The sequence below is a fragment of the Petromyzon marinus genome, chromosome 11 (assembly GCF_048934315.1).
Source record: "Petromyzon marinus isolate PM22_M1 ecotype Great Lakes invasive population chromosome 11, UKy_Petmar_22M1.pri1.0, whole genome shotgun sequence".
NCBI lineage: Eukaryota > Metazoa > Chordata > Hyperoartia > Petromyzontiformes > Petromyzontidae > Petromyzon > Petromyzon marinus.
In genome coordinates, this window is record NC_133677.1 from 5,229,840 (window position 1) to 5,249,512 (window position 19,673).

At 41.4% G+C, this 19,673-nt stretch overlaps 1 protein-coding gene across 2 annotated transcripts in view; it reads right to left on the bottom strand.

Annotated features, from left to right (window-relative positions):
* LOC116941304 (dedicator of cytokinesis protein 1-like) overlaps positions 1 to 19,673 on the bottom strand; it is a 227,278-nt gene that overhangs the window by 64,428 nt on the left and 143,177 nt on the right. For both annotated transcript variants that reach the window (XM_032952216.2, XM_032952215.2), the window contains exons 32-33: positions 15,530 to 15,630; positions 13,202 to 13,260 (exon numbers count right to left, since the gene is read on the bottom strand). In XM_032952216.2, coding sequence (XP_032808107.1) covers positions 13,202 to 13,260; positions 15,530 to 15,630 — 160 coding nt within the window. The remainder of the gene's footprint in view (positions 1 to 13,201; positions 13,261 to 15,529; positions 15,631 to 19,673) is intronic.

Here is a 19,673-nt window from a genome sequence, read left to right on the forward strand (position 1 = left end):
TGTTGGGGCAAGTACCGTTATAGCGAGCACCTATGAAAGCCGGCACGGCACACGAGGGATTGGCCAACACCATGCCCAGCCGCCTTTCTCTCCCGAGTGACAATGTTTACTCACCGCACCAGGTGCTAATTTGAGGCCGAGTCGACCTAGGGGAGGCCCAGAACCGGTTCAGATAATCGTCACTGGTGTTGGCCGCGAGCGGGAATCGAACTCGGGTCACCAGATTTGTAGTGCAGTGTACTAACCACTACGTTACCGCTCCCCAGCACAGGTTTTCACATCCATTTGTATTCATTGCTGGCTTCACATGGTGTTTGTGCCCAGGCTTGCCAGCAGTGATTTTATAAATATTAATGTAAGGTGAGGCACATTTGCATAATTAAGGGATGCAAGGTTAACGATGTTTTCACAAATACAACTCGGAGGGGGGGAAATACGTCAATGTCACAGATATAGCTCCTGTGCCTTAGCTTGCTAACTCTAGAACCTACAGTTAACGTTAGGAGAAATGTAGCGGTGTCAATTCTTATTTTCATCAAAAGCTTCATCATCATCATCGAGCTCAGCAACCATTATCATACAGTGCGCGCAGACATGGATACAAGTATTTGCATAATTCATGTTCATTGGATTTTCCTTTGTCTTTTCCTGATCAGTGAATTTCACAATTTATTTCTAATTGTGGCACGAGAGATAATTGCATGGCTAACTTGGTCCGGGAGTTTTTTGTTTGAGATTAAATTAAATTCTCTTTATCAGCCACTGTATCATCCACTGCTGGATGAAGGCCGCCCCAAGCCGCCTCCATTCGTCACATTCCTGTGATGTAACAATCGCCCAGCACCTGCACCCGAACTGAATTCACCTCTGACAATTCCCACAATTGTCGGTTGTTTTGAAGTTACTCAAATTTTCATAATATTCTTTGTCAGTACGAAAAATACAGCTTTTTATGTAAAAAATACAAGAACACTCGTTTTATAATGAGATATAGTGCTTATATATTTAAAAATGTGTGAAAAAGTTCATAATACAGCCTGACATAAATTACTGCAGTGCCTGAGACTAATTGCCCGAGATGCTCCGAACAAACTCTACCGAGTTAGGAAATCATTAGTGCAAAATTTTTTTACAGAATAGAAAACTATAGAATATGGCTCGTGCAATGTGCATGTATACTGCAGCACGCATGGTTAGCATAATGTTATGCAGTCATTAAAACATAAAATTCAACTTCTTTCAATGCAATGTAGATAAAATACAAAACAAGTGCACAAAGATTTGCATGCTTGGAATTTGTTGTATACGCCGGGTCTTGAAAATGTAATGAAAATAATATAGATTAAATGGAAATATTCGTTATTGTCCGAAGTTATGTTAATTGATGTAATTATGCACATACATTATGCTAATTAGAGATGCAATCGCGTTAATTTATGCGAGTGTGTGCGATTATGCTAATGCAAGTCGTTATGATAATTAGGCCCTGCCTAGCTGACGAGGGTAGTATTATCAATCGGGATCATTCAATTAATAGTATGAAGTTATACAGGTTTGCTGTAAGTGTGCTAGATTAAACTCGGCTTCGTTGTCTAGGTTCGTATTATCAATCGGTATAATACAATTAGTCTCGCTTTAACATTTACTGATTATGTCTTAGTGTTTTTATATCAGGTCTCCAAATTCAAATCTCACCGCAGGATACAGTTCTAATAATTAAGATTATTATGCATGAACTTAGGAAGGCACCACTCAGACACTTCTGTGTTAAGCAATTTTAATTTCTAAACAAAACCTTAACAGTCTAATATGCGAACTCTTATGCTCGTAATTGTCAACACAGTACTCCTGGAGATGTTCCCCTCATTGATCCATACATTTAACCCTCAACGATCACGTTTGTTAACTGGGTAACAGAACAATGTATTACTTCCTCAGAGTACACGAGCATACACGGCGAGAGGAAAAGTCCTTAAAAATTCATGCAATGATATTCATACGAAGGCAATAAAGAAACATGTCCAGAAGGCAAGAGTAGTTATCCATTAATTAATTGGTAAGATTATGCAATTAAAAAGAAAAAAAACGAACGACTAAAATACTTCTAAATGACCGTATCCCCGTAACTCACTGGGCCGCAATGTTCTTCGCACTTATCATGAGTCTTCTTGTACGTGTTGATGTGTGAGTGTTGTTGGTCTTCTTGCGATGAGCATACGCCGAGGTTGGGCATCCCTTGTATGAAAAATGTGTTTGTTCCCCGCGGAGCGGTGAGGGCGTGAGCGTATCATACGGACAGCGTGGCACTCCCTCTTTCACACGGGCGGCCACAGTTTCTGTCCACAGCTGGCTGGAAGAGTCGGCACGACGCTCGCCGTCGGCGCGCGATGATCCCGTCGTCGCATGATGATCCCGTCGTCAGGTAGCGCCCGCAGCTCTTCCGCTGTCTGCAGTTCCTCACTCTTGCCTTGGTTCCCAGCCGGTGCCGGTCGGCGCGCGTGTGGGTCGAACCCACGGCGCTCTCGCTGGCGCCCCGACACTCTCGCTCGCGGGCGGCCGGTCAGGCTCTTTCCCCTGCTGGATGAGCCGAGTCGGCACAACGCTTGTCCGCTGGCAGCTGGCAACCCTCGCTCGGTGGCGCTGGTGGCGCTGCTGCGCGCTCTCTCTCTTGCTCCGTCTCTCTCTGGCGGCGCCGATTGCGCGTGCAGCTGGTTCTCTGCAACGCTGGCTCGGTCGATGCTTGTCCCTCTCCGCCCTTTCTCGAGGTTGATTGCTTGACGCTGAGAATAACTTTCAGCGATACTCTGTCGGTCCATGCCGAACTCAGCACAGAGCATCACCTCGTCCCTCTTCTCTGCGATGCACCACACGCGTTGTTGATTTCAAGGCCATTCCCCGGAGCTGGCTTACTGTCCTCTTCCGAGCTGCTGTGTCGAGCTGTCCCTTGCCGAGCTTAAATGTGAAATTCTCTCTCCTCTCTCCGCGTCTCTTGCGAGAGAGAAAAACAACAGATGCCCTCTGTCACCGTCCTCCTCCCGTGGCAGCAGCGGCCTGGCTGCCCCCCCCCCCTTTTTGACCTTTGACTGACTGTTTTACCATCACATTTTGTTTGTTTGCATTGCCAACCCCTCGTGGTCTCTCCTATTAGGAAGGGGAGGCACTCTCCCTTCATACGTATTTTATGGCTACCATGTGTTTGTGTCAAATTGTTGGAAGACAACGACGGCCGGGGAGGCTCTGATTTCATGGAATACATATTATCTGGTATTGTGTGTTTGACCTATTTTCTTGTATCTCTTTTGAGTTACCCTAGGTCTAATCTCTTGTGATTATTATTTGGTTTATGTTTAACCAAGATCTGTAATGTCATTAGATGTTACCTCCGGTATTTCAAGGGTTTTATTACTTTTTGCTCCCTGTCTGCATCCAGGGATCCGTGATTTTTATTCTCGAGGTCAGAGATATAGCTTATTTTGGACTTAAGTTTTCGTGATTGCAGGAACTCCTGTACTTTTTGGTTCTCTTGGTAAAGTCATGTAGATATAAAGATACAATAAGAAATAATATAAGGAATACTGCACTCTATAATGTCGACTTATTCTTATAGCCAAGCTTCATCTTTTTCCGTACAAAAAAAATATATCAGTTATAATGTCCGTTTGCCCTGTGCTCTGTGTCCGTGCCTGTGAGTCTGGATATTTGTTTGTGAACTGTCCAAAGCGCCAAGCAGGTTATGGCATGCGGTCCTCTGGCAATCTGGAGATTTTGCAGATCGTCGTTGTTAACCTCCCTTTGCCCCAGGGTTTATTATTTAATGGCCTTTTACGACCTCCAGATGCTTGGTGCTTGTGGGAGGTAGCGAGTTTGAGGGTGTTTATTTATTTATTTTATCGATTATTATTTTTATTAAACAAATGGCAGAATTATTGTTAATATTATTTTTTGGAAAAAGGCCTATATATACAACAAATTACACGATGAAAGAGAAACACACGGATTAGAGAACGTACGCAGGTTAACTAAGTTAGTCAAACTGTTAAAGAAAGTAAGTGGACTTTGGCAGGACGTGCGATGATTGGCCGTTGGTCCAGAATAAATGACAGAGTGGCAGCTGAGGAATGGAACACGTCAGAAAGGACATCTACCGAGGAGATGAAGCGATGAAATCAGCACGTGTGCAGGTGCTGGGTGGATCATTACATTGCTGGATCACGAGACACGGGCCGTGGCTTAGGTAGGCCTTCATCCAGCAGTGGATTGACTATGGCTGACGATGATGAACTTATGCAATGTTACATATTCCCATGAAAAGTCTGTTTCCAAACTGAAATGCACACACACCTGTTCCTTGAAATATATTTCAACAATGTCATCTTACACCGCATATGCATCGTTTACTTGTTGCATCCTCCATAAAGCGTCATTATCATCGGTCATATTGAATCCGCTGCTGGATGAAAGTCTCCCCGAGTCATGGCCATTCTTCACCGTCCCGCGAAGGAGCAATCCACCTCGCACAAGCTGACGAGTCAATCTCTTACGCTCCATCTCCATGGTGGACGCCCTCTTGGGCGCGTTCCCTCATCAAGCTGCCACTCAGCAGTTATTGTCGTCCACTGGCCATCATCTCTTCGATTTACGTGTACAACTCAAGCCCACTGAACTGTACTTTACAGTCCAAAATCTGTGTTTATCTTGTTGTCTCTCAAGAGTAATCTCAAGCAAGCATCTCCCCTTCATATTTGCATACTTTTGAACGTCTGTACCCATCCTCTTTTCCAGTGGTTATGTTTCTGATCCATTTCATAGCTGGTAATATACCATAATTAATACAGTTCCTCTTCAGACACATTGATACGTTGCTGTTCATTAAGACGTCAAAGGATCCATCTTACATAAGCAACCCGTTTAACATATATTCTCGTGGATATTTTAAGGAACCTACTCAGAGGCCACACGCAAAGCTAAAACTAAATGTGCAGCATCATCAATCACTTCATCAATAAAATCCATCCCATGTCATTGCAGTGATAGCGGATCCTTGAGCATACGCTGGTCAGTGCGAGTTACTGAAGGGGCAGAGGGCAGGACTGATAGCACGTGCCAATAATTTAAGTCATTGAAAAATACGTATGACCTGGATAATCCCTTGAGATGAAAGATCTCATTTTCATGGGTGTCCAGGGTGTGAAGCAACAACACACACACACAGAACACGTAATGGCACGCAGACAAACAATTGCAAATCTACAAGAGCGGAGTGGTAGCCTAATGTTAGCCTTGACCGGGAGTGAAACTCGGGCCTCCAAGTTCACAGCGCAGTGCGCTAACCAGTGCGCCACCACTCCACCCAATACGAGAGGTGGGCTGTGTTGTGCTGGTTTTGGATGCAGGCAATACTGCCTCGTGGCTATTGGCATTGCTCCTGAGCTAAGGTTATTACAAACCCATTAGCTCGCAGGCCAGCTGTTCTGCTCATAGCGATGCGAAAAGCAAAAAAAATATTAGCATTAAAAGAACACGTTTTAAACCCTATCCAAAAGAAGGCACTTCCAAAATTGCCAGGAGTGTAGTGGTAGTCAAATAAGGCATAGGCTCATTAATTTTATTTGATAATTTGTAACATCCATTCAGTCGAGTAGTTGCATGCATCTGTCAAATGAGAAAATCAAGTACATTTTAATAACAGCACGCATTATTGGCTATTTTGGATTATAATTGTTTTTATTATACTTTTTTTTGTTGGGATTACAAGTGTAGCCTTAAAAAATAAAAATAAAACGTATTTGTTGTTGCTCATTTCGAACAGACTTCTATACGAATCCTTTGGTTGTGACATTGCTACAATTCTGTCTGACAGTAAACAAAAACACCTTTCTTTTCCCTGTTTAAATGATTTACCAGACCAAATTTGCTCTACCGCTGTGCATAGCTGTGCCGAATGCTATACCCATGAGTAAAAGGGGGACCGGTGGGCAGTGGTTTGCGCACTGCATTAGCTGCACTGACCAGTGCGGTGAAGTATGGTCAAACACCTTCCATGACCGACACAGTGTGGAAAAAGCTTTCATGCAACAGTTGACTGACAAAGGATGGCTGTCAGTCGGTCTCATTTACCCATATTTATTTTGAAAACGAAGATAAGAGGACCATAATGCACTTCTTCAAGAATCGGCGATGTCTTCTTGCATGATGCACAAAGCCTGAGTGCTTCTGTAAATTTTTGCAATGATGTTTTTCTCTCTCGTCATGTTCTGATTTGATGACGAAAGGGCGTTAATATTTAATACAAACAATAAGAGTAGCAAACCATTGAGTGGACACACATTGTAATAAAGCATAGATGCAAAGAAAGAAATTATATCATAAATTGCTACTGGCAATGTTGTTTCCCATATGAATAATTGTGACTCATGAAAAAAACCCCGTAAATTAACAGTTCTGAAAACCTATTTTTAAAACGAATTGCCAAACACATATAACATGGCTTGAGAGAGGCGCTTGGTATCTGTGCGGGGTAATCGCCAAGGTGGAACTTGTTGCAGACTTACTCAAGTGAGATTGAATTTAGGTCAATCAGATTAATAGCCCAAGGTACTTACTTGTGTGCAGCTGCGTGCTCACGTCTCTATGCTTTAAATATCAAACGCAAAAAATATATAGACGTTGCTGTTTCTTTGAATAATAGATTAATGATCAAATTAAAACAAATTACAGCTCCTGAATAAAACTCCCTTCAGTGCATATTGTTTATTTACAATGCGTATTCTAAGTGCAGTCTAAATGAAAATGTACAACATTTTCTACAGAAATTCAAAGGTGTATAAAACACTTAATGATGAATTTACCGTAATGACCTTTGTCTTCAATAAAAGGGGTTAATCTTATCTATTTCTTAAAATAAATTAACACGTGCATTGACAATATTTTTCTCCATGCACAATGCATGCAAATGCTTTGCCACATTGGAGTGAACTGCTCATTGCTCGTGAATCACTCAATTGCGGGCTGATGTCAGAAGCATTTCAACGATCCACACTTTGTTCAACTAGCACACTTGCAGATGAAAACACTTCTCTTTCCAACTTCGTCCCTCACACCGCTCATCAAGACTCTGCACCATAGAGCCCAATGCATATCCGATCATTAACACATAGCCAGTGAACTCAAGCACGTACACCAAGTTCTTAAGGCTAATGGTTACTCCGACTACATAATCCGCAAAGCTCTCAACATGAAGAAGGACCCTCTTGAGGAGCCTTTCAAAACCATCACTTTACCCTACATTGCGGAGATCACAAAAAAAATCTCCAAAATCTTGAATAAACTCAAGATCCAGGTCCGATTCAACACATTACATAAAATCCGTGATCTGGTTCCATCTGTAAAAGATGTCATTCCGGACATACAGTACCCTGGTGTCTACAAACTAAGTTGCCTCTGTGGTAGTAGTTACATTGGAGAAACCAAACGACATGTCTCGGACCGCATTCGTGAACACAAAGCAGACCTAAAACACGGTAGGACCAACACCTCGGCCGTGGCAGATCACTGTTATAATTCAGTAGGCTCACATGACATTGACTTCTCCAAGACAGAGGTTCTTTGCACGCAATCTGGCTACCATGAGAGATTCGTTCATGAGGCTATCCACATATACAAACACAGAGACAATTTCAACCGAGAAGATGGATTCTGGCTTAGCAATCATTGGAAGGATTTGATAAAACATTTCGGGTCTTAATTGATTGTTCACGCTTACGGTGTCTTTCAGACCGCATCCATTATTTTCGTCTCCCCTCTCCTCTTTTCCGAACATAGATGGACTCGTCCATCTGAACAAATTGTAAAATCGCTCTCCGTGGTGCGAACGTTAAAATTAACCACCACTTTTTTCAAATTTTCCTGCTGTGGTTTTCACACCTGATGATGATTGCTTGTGTTGCAGTCGACACGTCGTGATAATTTTATTGTTTTATATTTTTATTATTTTATTGTTTCCCTTCTACGTGACTTTACCGAAAGAACCAAGACTATCTCAACACCTGTTTTGTTGCCAGAAAAAAGGGGAAAACCTATTCTCACATTCTGTATTCTTGCCGGAAAAGGGAAAGCCTATTGTTTTTTTTCGTTAGTGCTGTTTGTGTCTGACAGCATGCTATTTTGGGCCTAGGCTCAGCAACCGTGATAAAATAGCTACATGCTTGTCTAGATATTTCTCAAAATGATACCTGGGCTGCCGTCTTTTTTGCATTCATGTTTGTTTGCGATTACTGTGGTAATTGTAAGTAAGACCAGGCACTCTGTAGACAAATGTGATTAGTTGTGCAACACTTTAAAAGTAAACTGCACAGACCATTAACCTCTGGGCTGTAGTTTTCAGCCCCAAAGTCAATTTTGTTCCTGGGATAATGGGAATCCATGATGTGTTTTGGAAAGCCATCTGGAGATTGTAACCGTTACTTGAATGCCGAGCCAAAGCATGCTCATGAACGACAGAAACTCCACGAGTGCAAAATCCGAGCGATGTGATTCCATCCTCTCACCGTGTAGCTTGAAAATTATCATTTTGCACTTTATTCCTTTAATTGAAGACCATTTTCTGCATGCTTTGAAGTTGGCCAACTGAAAAGATTGCAACTATTTATGGCTGATTTGATTTCCATCACAAAATAACGAGTTTCAAGTGGGAACTGACATTTTAACAAGAGGCATTCACAGCGTAGATCTTAATAATCTCCTTCTATACATACACATTTAATAGACTTGTTTGCAAGAAATAGTTTGCATGTTAGTAAGATACCTCCCATATACTAGATTGGTGACAGAATGGTAGCCATAAGTCAGACTGTTCAAGATAGATGCCTGTCATGAAGTTGGAGTGATGAGATCAAGTCATGTATATGTTGCACGCTAGAAATGAAGGACGTTGGGCAGGTGCTCCAAATCGAGGGCAAACATATTTATTGTGGTTAATCTGTAGAATGCAACAACACGTGGTGTCACACAGCAATCCGCAACCGAGTCGCCATTAATCACGTGACTGGTGTACACGTCCGGTTAATCATTAACCCTGCCAGCGCCCCCACAGGCCCAACTCAGTCATCACATGCTGGTGTACACACGTGCATTGGTGTACTGCACAGCACATAAGGACTTATTAAAAGAGTGGTCCATTCCTAATGTGCCACATATAGGAGTGAGGTGAATCGTAGCAGCGCTGGACCATGATGGATGGCGATGGCGTGCGGTGGCTTTCATCCAGCAGTGGATAGACAATGGTGACTGCTAATGATGGTGATTCTATTCTATTTATCGCGTATGGCAAATGTCGAGATCTGCCAATCTGCTAGCCACGAGAGAAAAATAGTTTTGCTATTCCTACATTTAAAAGAGTGCAGAATACAGTAGCTTGCTGTCTCCTTCATAGTCTGCGTTGCATGGCCACAATCACGCTACCCTGGCTTGCCTCAAAGTTTACATTCATAAAAGAGAAGTGCACATTATCCTGTTAATGTTCTGATGCGGTTGATGATTGCACCCGTCTCTACAAGGAATGTCAAAGCCAGGAGGTGTGATGTTTGAGCTTCAAACGTGGTGTTTATTCTCTTGCATCTGTGTTGTTCAATGCGGTTCTCCAGCGTTCTTCTGGATCTGGGTGAGATTCTAGGATGGTGATGATGATGGAGGCAAGACGATGAAATACCAATCTATCTTCATAGAAAATATGTGGTTGGCAAACATTAGGGATTGCAATTCTATATTGTTTTCATAAAGTTGTGGTGCACTGTAGTGTCTCGTTTGGCTGCAGGGGTCACGCGAACTAATCGCATACAATGTATGTGAGTCGATGCATTGCATCATCAGTGCAAGACGAGATTAAAAAAAAAAAACATCGCATGTCTTCACCCTTGCTCTGTGTTCGAACGCCTTCTTGAGGTTAACATTACCCACGCTATTTATATGGCCGGCACCACTCCCTTGTTATAAGTAAACAGGATTACGATGCAATTCTAGATTTGAAGCTTTCATGACTGCAAGGATGCATACTCTTTGGTTCTATTCGGTAAAGTCACGTAGGTAAAAAGTAAAATAACAAAAATCACGATGTTTCGGCCACAACACAAGTGGCCTTCATCAGGTGAAGGGACCGTGCTGTCATGAGGACAGCGTTGGAGTGAAAACAGCCAAGCCCATACACATTGTGTCGCTTTGCTCGTGGACTTCAGCAATTCAAGTCGACTAGCATGCACGGCATCACCTACCCTCGTCACCAGTCACGTGCATAATCCGTGACCACCCCATGCACTTGAAGCTGTTTTATATCACGGGCAGTCAAGGGTGACAAACAGGCAAACACTCCCATCCTTGTCCCCTACCCCCTATCAGCTTGCACTCCAATCTTGCACAACTAGATATGAGCTTGTCAGTTGGTCTGATGTAAGGGCAATGTGTGCACATGCTGCCGGAAATGTTTTTTTTAGTGATGAGACCGCATATATTTATTTCTTTTGACAGTGGTGTTAAACATATAAAGGGATGCTGGTGAACGATACTAAAACGAGCGTAGTGTGCAGAGGCACCCCACAGTGAACATCAGCTAGCCGTGTATAATAGTAGGGGGGGGGGGAGCAAGCTATATGGCAGTTTGCAACTCATGTGGAAAAAATATGTGCAATGGGCCATTCAACGCGCACAGGATCGAATGAGGCAGAAGGTTTGGCAAAAAAAGCCCGATAGCTAGTCAGTGGTAATGGTTGGGCAAAATCCAGCAATGCCAAGGCCTTGTGTTTCTATTATTGGACTGTAGGTCTGGGGTCTTGATGATAGGCAAAGACGGTGGATGGAATGAATTCAAATTAATTTATAGAGCATTGCAGCTTCGGAGCAATGCTGCGGAGATGTAATTTAACAGGACAGGATGTGGACCTGTTTGTTTTTTTTTTTTAATGAGCTATGTCAGACCTTAATCCAGGTACACTGCTCTGGTCTGGTATGTTCTTCATTTTTTTTACATCCATGTATATGCAGTATAGACCAATCCAGCATACATGAGTGCCAAAGGTGGGGAAGATGTTGGTACGGTACACTCTGTTCCCTCGCTTCATCCCTGCAGCAGAATCGCTGTTTCAGATTGGGGTTTTGGAATGTGGGAACTGGAGATATGGTTGTGGTTTTCCTTCTGACTGGGGTTAAAGAGGATAACTGCAGTGAGGAAAGTTAAAGGAGCCAGGGTTATAACCAACTGTCAATCTCCTACATGGAGTAATACCAGCCATTACTGGTTTGTATTTTGGCAACATTCTCAGATTAAAACAGTTTTAGATCCAGTTCGTGATATGCCTTATATATTTTATTATTTTATTGTTTCCCGTCAACGTGACTTTACCGAAAGAACCAAGAATATGAATATGTTAAATGATGTGGAGGTCACGTTGAAGGGAAACAACAAAATAATAATATATATATAAAACTATAAAAATTCTCACGACGTTTCGACCATAACACAAACGGTCGTCTTCAGGTGTGTTGGTTTGCATAAATATATATTTTTATATAACCAACACACCTGAAGACGACCGTTTGTGTTATGGTCGAAACGTCGTGAGAATTTTTATAGTTTTTGGTTTGCATAAATTATATAAAAATATATATTTATGCAAACCAACACACCTGAAGACGACCGTTTGTGTTATGGTCGAAACGTCGTGAGAATTTTTATTGTTTTATATATATTTTATTATTTTGTTGTTTCCCTTCAACGTGACTTTACCGAAAGAACTAAGAATATGAATTACTGCAGTCACGAAAGCTTTAAATCAAAATTTGATGTGGAGGTGTTTTTCCTGAGTTTGTTTTAAGAAAGCTGTTACAATGTTAACACGTTTGTTTGAGCATTTGGAGTGTAAATGATGACTTGGGTTTTATTTGTGGCCAGAGCTCATATCAATGACAAGTGATTTGCAAATACGTCTTGCCCCCCCCCGCCCTCTCACTAATCCACATTGACCAGCATGGCGAAGTATGGTCAAACAACTCCCATGACTGACATAGCATCGGGAGATCTTCATCAAGCAGTGGATCGTCAAAGATTTTGATTTTGCTCTCATTATATTGGCTTTTCTGAGATAACATTGTCATTATGGTCTCTTAAGTCTCATAATTATTATTTTATGAATTTTACCAACAATCTTGTTTTGAAAATCCAACATGCATGATGTTAAAATATTGTTCATGTATATGTTATAAGTGACGTTTTTACATATATTGATGCATTTCATAATTTACGAAGAAAACACATTTTGAAGCTATCTTCTTCTTATGATATGCTTTTGCTTTGTGTCCCAATCAACTGAGAAAAGTAAAAAAATTGTATTTAATTCCACAAAAGCACATTTAAACACCCATAACATTGCAAAAACCAGCATGGGGGAATTCCAATGTGAATATAATGCAATGCATTACTCTACCCCACACATATGTGTAAAATTATAAACTCATTGCATTGAGCATGGACGTTAACTAAAAACTGTTTTTCAACCAATACCGTTCCCTGGATACATCAATGAAAAGCAACCAGGTAACAGCGATCTCGACGTGAAAAATGGTCAACTCATCAGCATTCATTGCCTCATAAGGCCATCTGTCTATCTGTGCAACAACCTCCTCCTCCTCTGCATGCATCGCCCCAATGCCGCTACCGCCCGATGTAAGATGGAGAGCAATGCAGCAACAATGGCAAATGTATTTTGCCTAATTTTATACGTACACTGTCACGTACCAAAACATCCATCTTCATTACCAATACACAAACACAGTAGCATAATTAAGGAAAAGCCGATTTTGGCTCGCTGCTAAATAGATTCACCTTATTACATTAACTTAACCTGCCAGTCACAACCGGTCAACTACGAATAAACTACTTATATTAATGAAATTATACCACGTACATGACTGTGTCGATGACGTCAAAGGCATCTACTTAAGGACTCCGATCCATAAAGTACTCTCACTCGAGATCAGAGATCCTGTTAACAACCTGAGGATGCTGGATGTCATCTCCATCCAAACGTCGCAGACATTTCATGAGATTCATTTCCAACACAGCAGTGTGTTGCAGCAGTAAACTTAGCACATTTGATTCAGGGTTTCCGACACATTTTTACACGACCTAACCAAAAAAAAACAATTATGTGCTTACCTAAGTTGTACCACTTGTCACGAATTTCAAATCCAATTTGCCGTCTCATATCTCCATACCTGCAAAGAGGGGAAATGTGCCACGTCACACATTTAAAGCGTCCACATTCACAGATGGAATTTAATCGTTAGCCTTTGTCAGCCCATGACGACGTACAGCTCTTATACAAATTAACTTTGACTTCTCATATTCAAATACTTTGTTGAATTTAGTTAAGATTCTTGTAAAATGTACCATGCAGATAGGCTGCATTTATAGTCAAATTATCGTGTCATTCCTTTTTGATTGCATAGTTGTTTTTTAACCAGAAATTATATTTTACTTTTCGAACAATTGTGCATCAATCACCAGCCTTTCATTCGTGGCCTGCAGATGGGTTTAAATTCAAAACACTCTTGACAGTAATGAATAATGTTGAAAGGTCTGTCATCAAGTTTATATGTGGTGTTGGATAAATGTTTCAAAGGCCCCAGACAAACTGTTTAATCATGATGCTGCGCTTGTCACTGTGATGTTTTCACGAAAGAAACCAGGAAATATAAGCGCCAGAGACATTTAGAAAATCAACTTATATGGTTTTGTATCTGCGTGCTCTATATTACAAATACTATGTCTGTATGTATACATGTACAGCACTACAGCCTGTGTTTCTCAATCCACTAATGGATGAGGGCCTCCCCATGGCTTGCAGGCCGTGAGAGATATTTTACCACATTTAACTCCGCCGGTCAGTGTGAATCGATGATGAATGTAGGGGCCGTTCAGAAAAAAAAGAACAATAGAAATGTTAAATACCTACTACACCCGTCCCTTGCACATTGTGGCCACCGGCCACTCATCCAAGCACTAGCAGGGCTCAAAACAGCTTAGCTTCTGTGATCGGATGCATTCCAGGTGATTTGGCCATGAATGCATATATGTATATACTCATTAAAATGTGTGCAAATGGGGGGGGGGGGGGGCATTAACAGTTTCATAGTCTCAACATACCTGTTCTATAATATAAGTGTTTTTGTTGTTGTAACCTAACCTTACCAAGACTAGCAGTGTTCAGATATCTAGAATGCAGTCAATAAAAGCTACGCTACATGCTGGGCAGTGATGGAGCCCCCCCCCCAGCCCCCCCTGTGGCTCCGCCCCTGGTGGTGCACGCCTGTAATAATACAGAACTTAGGTAGGCGAGGGTTGGTGGATCGGAACAAATTACCAAATTTTGATTTACAGCTTTCGTGACTGCAGGAATTCATATTCGTGGTTCTTTCGGTGAAGTCACGTAGAAGGGAAACAATTTTATTGTTTTATATTTTTATATTTTTATTATGTTATTGTTTCCCTTCTACGTGACTTTACCGAAAGAACCAAGAATATAAATTACCAAATGTCGCGAGACTCCCTCTCCGTGGGCAATGGGGTGCAGTCACCTCCGGCCCGGCAGCAGAATGCACTACAGCAAAGTGTGGAGTGACATCATCTGTCCATAGATGGTTGCCCCCTCGCTCATGTGGGGTTTCACTGAGTGCTCCCAATCAACACTAATTGTGTGAAAAACATCTTAATATATATCGTGAACTCGAGAGCAAATGTTGTTACCGCCGGGCAGCCTTCCAGCTTGTCTGTGGTTCCTCTGTGGTTCCTCAGCGATTGAGATGCAATTTGCATGAACAAAGCTATATAAGATGAATCTATTTTTTATGTCAAGGGATCGTTTGTTGGGTTCTCAAGCTGCGCTGCACGACTTTAACTAGATTGGATATCCGAGGCAGTCACAGCCAAGATCCACAGGGTCGGGAAGTTAAAAGACTAACATGGGCCAACCTAGACATCATAGGTTTCTGCACAATGTAGCACACCATTTAAGTTCATAAAACAGTGTGTGGTTTATGAAGTCTACAATTAAAAAATATACAAAAAAATATTTAAAAAATTGCATTGGAAAAGTTAAGGCAAAATGATTTAGTACATATGACTTGCATCAATGTTATTCGTTATCTTTATATGGCTAAACAGATTTATGATGAAGCCACATTTATTAGATTTTATGGGTTAGGAAAAAAACTCCCATAATTTTAAATCGGTAGGGCAGAAAGCAAAATGTTATACGAATTACATTTTAATGTCTACTTTTTATAAATGTAAACATGACATCGTACATCATTCATTCAAAATAATTTGCATGCCATTAGTTATATTTTACAAGCCTGTCCTCTTCATGCAAATGATTGCCATTATGTAGGACTGAATGGTTATTGTGATTTGCCCTGCAGGATGTAATTACGCATCTTGCTTCCGTGAATTTTTTAACAACTGTTTTCTGGCTCTGCGACCCACTTGCTGACAATCTTGTGGCGCTTTCCATGGGAGAAATTTTCAAGTTGCAGAGACTCCTGGGTGAGAAAGGCCACTGCGAGGTGAAAGTAGTTGTTCCAGAGCTGAAAATACACAAAAAACAAATCTACATTCATGACAGGCTTTTAACATGTCTCATTTCTCGTACAATTCCACCGTGTGATTACGAAAAGAAATATCTTGCTTATATTTCATATTTTACCATGCTTGGCTTCTATTAAACTACCGGCTTATGGTTAAATATTAAATGAGGTGCTCTTGCAATTCTGCATGAGATATATATAAAAAACTTATTAAAAATAGGTCACAGATGATTCAGGATGCAGAAGTAATAAAAGCAAGGTCAAAGTGAAAGGTGTACATTTGAAATACAGTTGGTGAAAAATTGGAATGGAATGATTTATGAAGTCTGTGCAGCTGAAATGCAGCATCTTTTTTCGTTGAACTGCCCTCGAAACAAATTGGAATTGGATTCCATTGCTTACTAACTACACGTATACAGTGCACATGGGACACATGTTGCCAAAAAAGGCAGATGGGCCACGTGTAAACTTAACATTATTTTATATTGTGTTGTAGTCGAGGGGATGGGGCATCATCATCAATATATAAAGGTAGCATTATGAGTTGTTTTCTCAAACATTTACGATGAGGTAAACAAAGCAGCAAGTGCAAGCTGGAAATATGCAAGTTCTTCCGCACCGTACGTAGCCAACCGTGCTTATCGGCCCATCGGTTTGGTGTCATGAATTAACCGTCGTAATAATCCTTTTCGCTGGCCATCCACAGCCTTGCCCCAAAACTGCTCGGTGAGCTGCGTGCAATAACCACTGAAGAAGGGCGCTAGAGTTTACTACTGTATATATGTAGTGGTCACTTCAGAGACACTAATAGTAGGAGGCACACACGTTTATTCTACACTTCCACAGTACAGGGGATAACTACACACGGGTCAGGACAGCCGGCACACTGCCTGACCCGCAACACCGAGGAGGTGAAGGGGGGGATGAAGACTTGCATAGACGGCAGGTTCCATTCCAAACGAGAGCCCCGACCCAGCTTCGGGACCTCCCTTTTATCCCCCCTAGCGTGGCCTGGCTCCGCCCTAGGCCACGCCCCCTTCTGGAACTTACCAGGTTCTGGGCTTCGCCCCACGTGTCCTCTCTGTCCCGGCTGCTGTGTGCTCAGATCCCCCCTCTCTGCCAGCAACCGGCGCTACGTGCCCTAGTGACCCATTCTATGTTACTACATATACATGGAAAAAGTCATGTGTAGTCTGGTTATAGCTCTCGTTATTTATTTTCCACGTTTATTAATTTTTAAATACTCTGCGTGGCAGAGGCATTTTTGGCTAGCACATTTCGAAAAACTGTGCCTTCTTTGTGCCATATTTTTACAATGCTGAGCAAAACACATTTACGTGATGTAATTGTTAATGTTTTATCTCAGTGGCATCCATGGTCACAGCATAACATTTTATTGTTTACTGACAGAGTGCCATCACTTAATTGTTAATCCCTGAAATAAAATACGGTATTGTATTAGGAAACTGCTACAAGATACTGGTTGTGTATACATAGTAGCCCAGTATTGTCATCATATATTACATCATATAGAACATAAACGTTTATGATGGACTCATTTCTTTGCTGTGATAACTTTTTTGCTGTTTGTGCTTTTTGTTTTGGTCCCATTTCTTAATTTGTTTATTAATTTAGATTTTGCTTGTTAGTAGGGTTTCCATTAGCTTTGTAGTGGCTGTACATGGGATTTGGTCCTGGTATACAATTAATGTAGAGCATTATAGGATGCTATTAGCATGAATGATGCTGTCTAAAATGGAAGTGATATTATTATTATTGTATATATTTTTGTTACGGTGTCTCAGGGGCCCTCTGTGTAGGTAGAAGTGTCTGCATGTAAATAATGATCCAAGGCCTGCAGGAAGTTGCATCGACTGTAGATTAGCTGTCGCCTTGGCCTCTGGAATTGTCTCATTTGGAATGTCGGACGGAATCCACGGGCCCATTTATCTTCATAATGGATGTCTCTCCGCTGCGTCTCTGTGGAGCTTGTGCAAAAATATTGCTGGAGGCAGCCATTACGAGAATTTATCAGGTGTAATGCATTTGTTGATGCACGATGGTCAAGTCATTGATTAATTCAATTATGTTATATCGACTTTTTGCAGGTAATATTTACCAGACCTTTTTATGTTAATGGTTATTGTTTTGTTTTACACATATAACTCAATGTAAATCCATAGCAGCTAAGCGCTGCACTATGGTTTTCAAAGTAGTTTTTTTATATATAAGATACATCAATTTTCAAGATGGATATCTGCTTTCTCATTGGGAGCATTTCTGACTGACAGGTGAAAGCTTTAAGTTATTGAATAATGCCCTTTTGTATGCCGAGCCATAGCAGTTCAAATGAGGGGTATTTGGAAAGCAATGTGAATGGAATGAGTTATCCGCATATCTGTGGAGCAGTAGCATAGTGGTTAGTGCACTGCATTTTAACCAGGCCACCTGAGTTCAATTCGTGCTCATAGATAATGATGGAATGATATTTGAACTGGTCCTCCATGCAGCTCCCCCAACCACTTCACCAACCTTCACTGATTAGTGTGGTGAAATGCAAAGGACCAACATTAATGGAAGGCTTGGGGAGGCCTTCATCCGATAGAGTATTGAAAAAGGGGCTATACAATTATTACGATAGTATATTTTGCGTTTGAATTTAATTTACAAATATGCCTAAAATATGTTGCAGTACAATGTTAAAAGTCCACAGGTATCACACATAAATGAAATACACACAAAAAGCAATATTAAAATGATGCATTTTATATTTCAAGTCTATGACTCATTATTTACACAAAATACGAGGGGGTAATTGCAATCATCCAAACTGTATGCAGGCATCATCTGAACACTCTTCAAATAACTTGGTGATGAGTGAAAAGAAAATTGTTAATAATAAAAAGTTTAGCGCTATATATATAAAAAATACCCCCATAACAAAACAAACATACAAATAACAAACACATCACGAGCAAGGCAGAGCTCATTTCAAGTGAGCTCCGGCTTGTGTTCAATAAAAATGTCAGCTTGGGATGTGTGCTCATCCATGCTTGGCCCCGGCTGGGAGTAAAAGAGGACCACCCGCTTATTCCGGTTCTGTCTGCTGGAAAGGGTAGACACCGCTTCAGAGCCGAGGTGCTGTCCAAATTCCACGGGCCAAGAGCCATCCCATCAATATAGCTCCTTATTTAAGGCTCTCTGGGGTCTGTTTAATGACAAATGAGTTGCCCTTACAATTCTACTTTCTGTCGCCCGCTTTATTGTCGAACACCGGAGCCATGTCTCGACTAAATTAGACACAGCTGGGACCACAAATTCGTTTAAACATTTCTTCTTCTTTCTGGAATGATTTAAAAAAAATTATGCTACGCAGAGCAGCCCGTGTTATCGAGTGTTATTTAAAATACACCACGTGGGTGTAAGGCACACGCTGGCATCAAACAGCGTGCAGAATTTTTGTTTCTCATGAGCAAGTCTTTAATAAACCTATAAATGCTTCGGACCCGCATAATGCACTCGGTCCTACTTTTTTTGATTTATAGAAAGCAATGTGGAAGAAACATGAACATCTGTGCAAATTTCTTTAAAAGAATACTTTAAAAAAAACTACCAGCTAATGGTAAATGAAGATTGGTTTTGGAAAGGGTATAAGCACGATGCATCTGATCTCGAATCATTGGTGCTGCATGGATGCTATAAGCGCTTCCATCAATTTCTATCGTGGCAGACACAGACCCTTTATAACCACAGTCTGACACTGCTGAAAAGTGTCATCAATCTTAAGTGCGGCACGGAGTGTAGCTGACCTGATCCTTTTGACTGTTGAGCAGCACAATTATTAACAGCAACACTGTGTGTGACGAGCTCCGGAGTGGCAGCCAAAGGAGGGGGACACGCCAAAGAGGCCCATTACACCGTTGAAATTGAGCGATAAAATCAGCTCATGTGCAGGAGCTCTATGGAATTGTCGCACCGTGGGACCGTGAGAGAGGGCGACAGTCAGGGAAGGCCTTCATGCAGCAGCAGATAGATTATGGCAG